Below are 2,308 nucleotides of genomic sequence, written 5' to 3' on the forward strand. Positions count from 1 at the left end.
AAGATGCCTTCAAGCTAGAGACCAAAGATGATCATAACCGATGTCCATCCCCTATGTGGACTGATAGCGAAACGGTTTTTATTTGTATTCTTTTCACCTACATTTCGATAGTAACATTGAATTAAAACAAGCTGGTTTAACTGATTACCTCAAGTCCATAGATATCGCCATTAGTTCATACATCTGTTAATACTTTCTCTGACAAGCGGATGTGACGAGACCCGTTCAGGTGACATACTGTATATCCCCTTTAGCTAATTATAGGAGACTACATGCAGATTTAAGTGCACACACATGAAATTACATTTGCACAATTAAACTACAACATTGACTGGATTAGTTGACATTAAAACATTTGACACGAATAGCATTTAGAAACATTTAATTCGAAAAAATCTGAATAAAGGAATGAACAAAAAATGAGTGTTCTGCCAGTCCCGTCATTCACTCACCGTTTCTCCAAACGCAGGACGAGAGGACGCTGCTTTTAACCCAGTATGAAAGTAGTCCATATGATTCATGAGTTATTCGAAGACTTTATTTTGTGAGGCCAGAAAAAATAGCATGAATATGAGAAGTCATTCAATGAACACGTTGTCCTGCTCCATGTGAATCTGATGCCAACTTGTGTTATATCTTCATATATTCAAGCTAACGTTCGGCCTGTAGCCTTGCCGCTGGTCTCCAATAACATTTTTAATTTGAATTAAATCAAAGAAAAAGTTATAAATAGCAAACAATATACTAAATGAAATAAAATCAAAAATCCAAAAAAGGTAAATAAATAAATCCAAAAACATGGAAAAATAAATAAAGAAATAAAATAGCTGCTCTATACACATGTGAGAGCGCTATATAAAGCCGGTGTCTTGCCTCGACCACAGACGAGTGACGAAGAGCGACGGGATCAAGACTCGAGACAAAATAAACCTGCGGATGCACATTTCTTGTTCTCAGTGAGCGCAAGCTTCATACGAACGAGCATCACATCTGAACATGACAAACATGAGTCTTTCCTCAAGTCTTCAGATCTGATGTAGACTAAGTTAGACATTAAGTTCATGTAGTACACTCAAAATCCACCAGACTGAGCTTTAGTTCAAGAAGCAACCCACTGCAGATAACATCTGAATACACTTTATTTTAATATAGCATCTGTACATCAACACATCTTCATCAGGCTGATGATCTGAGCAGTTTAAGTTTGTAGATACATAACCTACCTAAAAAGCAACTTTATCCGTTTGAATTATAATTGTATTTTATGATGCTCAGTTTTGTCGTATTGTAACAGAAGACAGTGAGGAGATATGATTGATATAACAGCATGTAAATATGACTAATGCATCTCTGATTAGAAGTAAACCCTCACTCTTCCTTTTCTTTGCCATCCTCGCTGAAGAAAGCCGTCAGCTGCGCTCCATCAGGGACGTATTTGATGTTCTCCACCTCTCCTCCGTAGTTGCTGGGCTTCTGGAAGTGGATCTCCAGATGGTCCTGAAGATCTTCTTCATCCATCAGCGCCTGGATTCCTCCCAGCAGCACGGTGCGACTCGGGGCCCCCGAGTACGTCTACAACATCACAACAAACACCATCAAACAAACGCGCTTCTGCGCCCAAAACAGATGTCTGGTACAGAAACGCACCTGAAACTTCCTGAGCTGATACTCATACAGAGGAAGAACATCGAGCACCACGTCGCTGCCGGCGTCGGCACAAAACTTCCCTCTGTGAACCAGATTCTCTGCAACTGAAAGTGAAAGCAGGAGAGCCGTCGTGAAGCTGAAACCACATCTGAGAGCGAAACATCCGTCCACAAACACAACAGATTAAACCAGAGCTGCACAGTACTATACTGCACTGTTGTATATTTGTCATTTATCTTCTTTTCTTTTTTAAGACCTGCACAAATAAAATTAACACCTTATGAGTGGGGTAAGGTAACGTCTATAGTAACAATATTAAACTGTAAAATGACTGTAAGCATGATTTACAGTTCAGATACAAGTTTTCACAAAAACAAAATGTTTTATAAAACAATACACTTCACATTTCAGCCTTTAAACCATTTTTAAGAAAATCAAAAGTATAAAAGTATTATTTAATTTAAACGATTATCATCAATAAATTATTATAATAATTAAATAACATATAAATACATTTTACTGTTTTACTGTTTTAGATTTTTATAATGCATTATCTTCTTATCGATCTACCAGTTCACATTTACAACTGCGTGTTTGCTGCATAAAAACATGGGTGGATGTTCGCTTTGGTCTGAACAAAAACAGCAGACGGGCTTATTGA

General features: G+C 37.7%; 1 protein-coding gene across 1 annotated transcript in view; it reads right to left on the reverse strand.

Moving 5' to 3' along the window:
* Positions 1–1,122: 1,122 nt before the first annotated feature.
* Positions 1,123–2,308, reverse strand: part of LOC107572637 (N-myc-interactor-like) — a 5,445-nt gene continuing 4,259 nt past the window's right edge. Inside the window, exons 4-5 of the mRNA XM_016259061.1 lie at positions 1,648–1,751; positions 1,123–1,572 (exon numbers count right to left, since the gene is read on the reverse strand). Of these exons, the coding sequence (XP_016114547.1) occupies positions 1,369–1,572; positions 1,648–1,751 (308 nt within the window). The 3' untranslated portion in view covers positions 1,123–1,368. The remainder of the gene's footprint in view (positions 1,573–1,647; positions 1,752–2,308) is intronic.

This window comes from Sinocyclocheilus grahami, unplaced genomic scaffold, assembly GCF_001515645.1.
Source record: "Sinocyclocheilus grahami isolate Dianchi unplaced genomic scaffold, SAMN03320097.WGS_v1.1 scaffold1783.1, whole genome shotgun sequence".
Classification (NCBI taxonomy): Eukaryota; Metazoa; Chordata; class Actinopteri; order Cypriniformes; family Cyprinidae; genus Sinocyclocheilus; species Sinocyclocheilus grahami.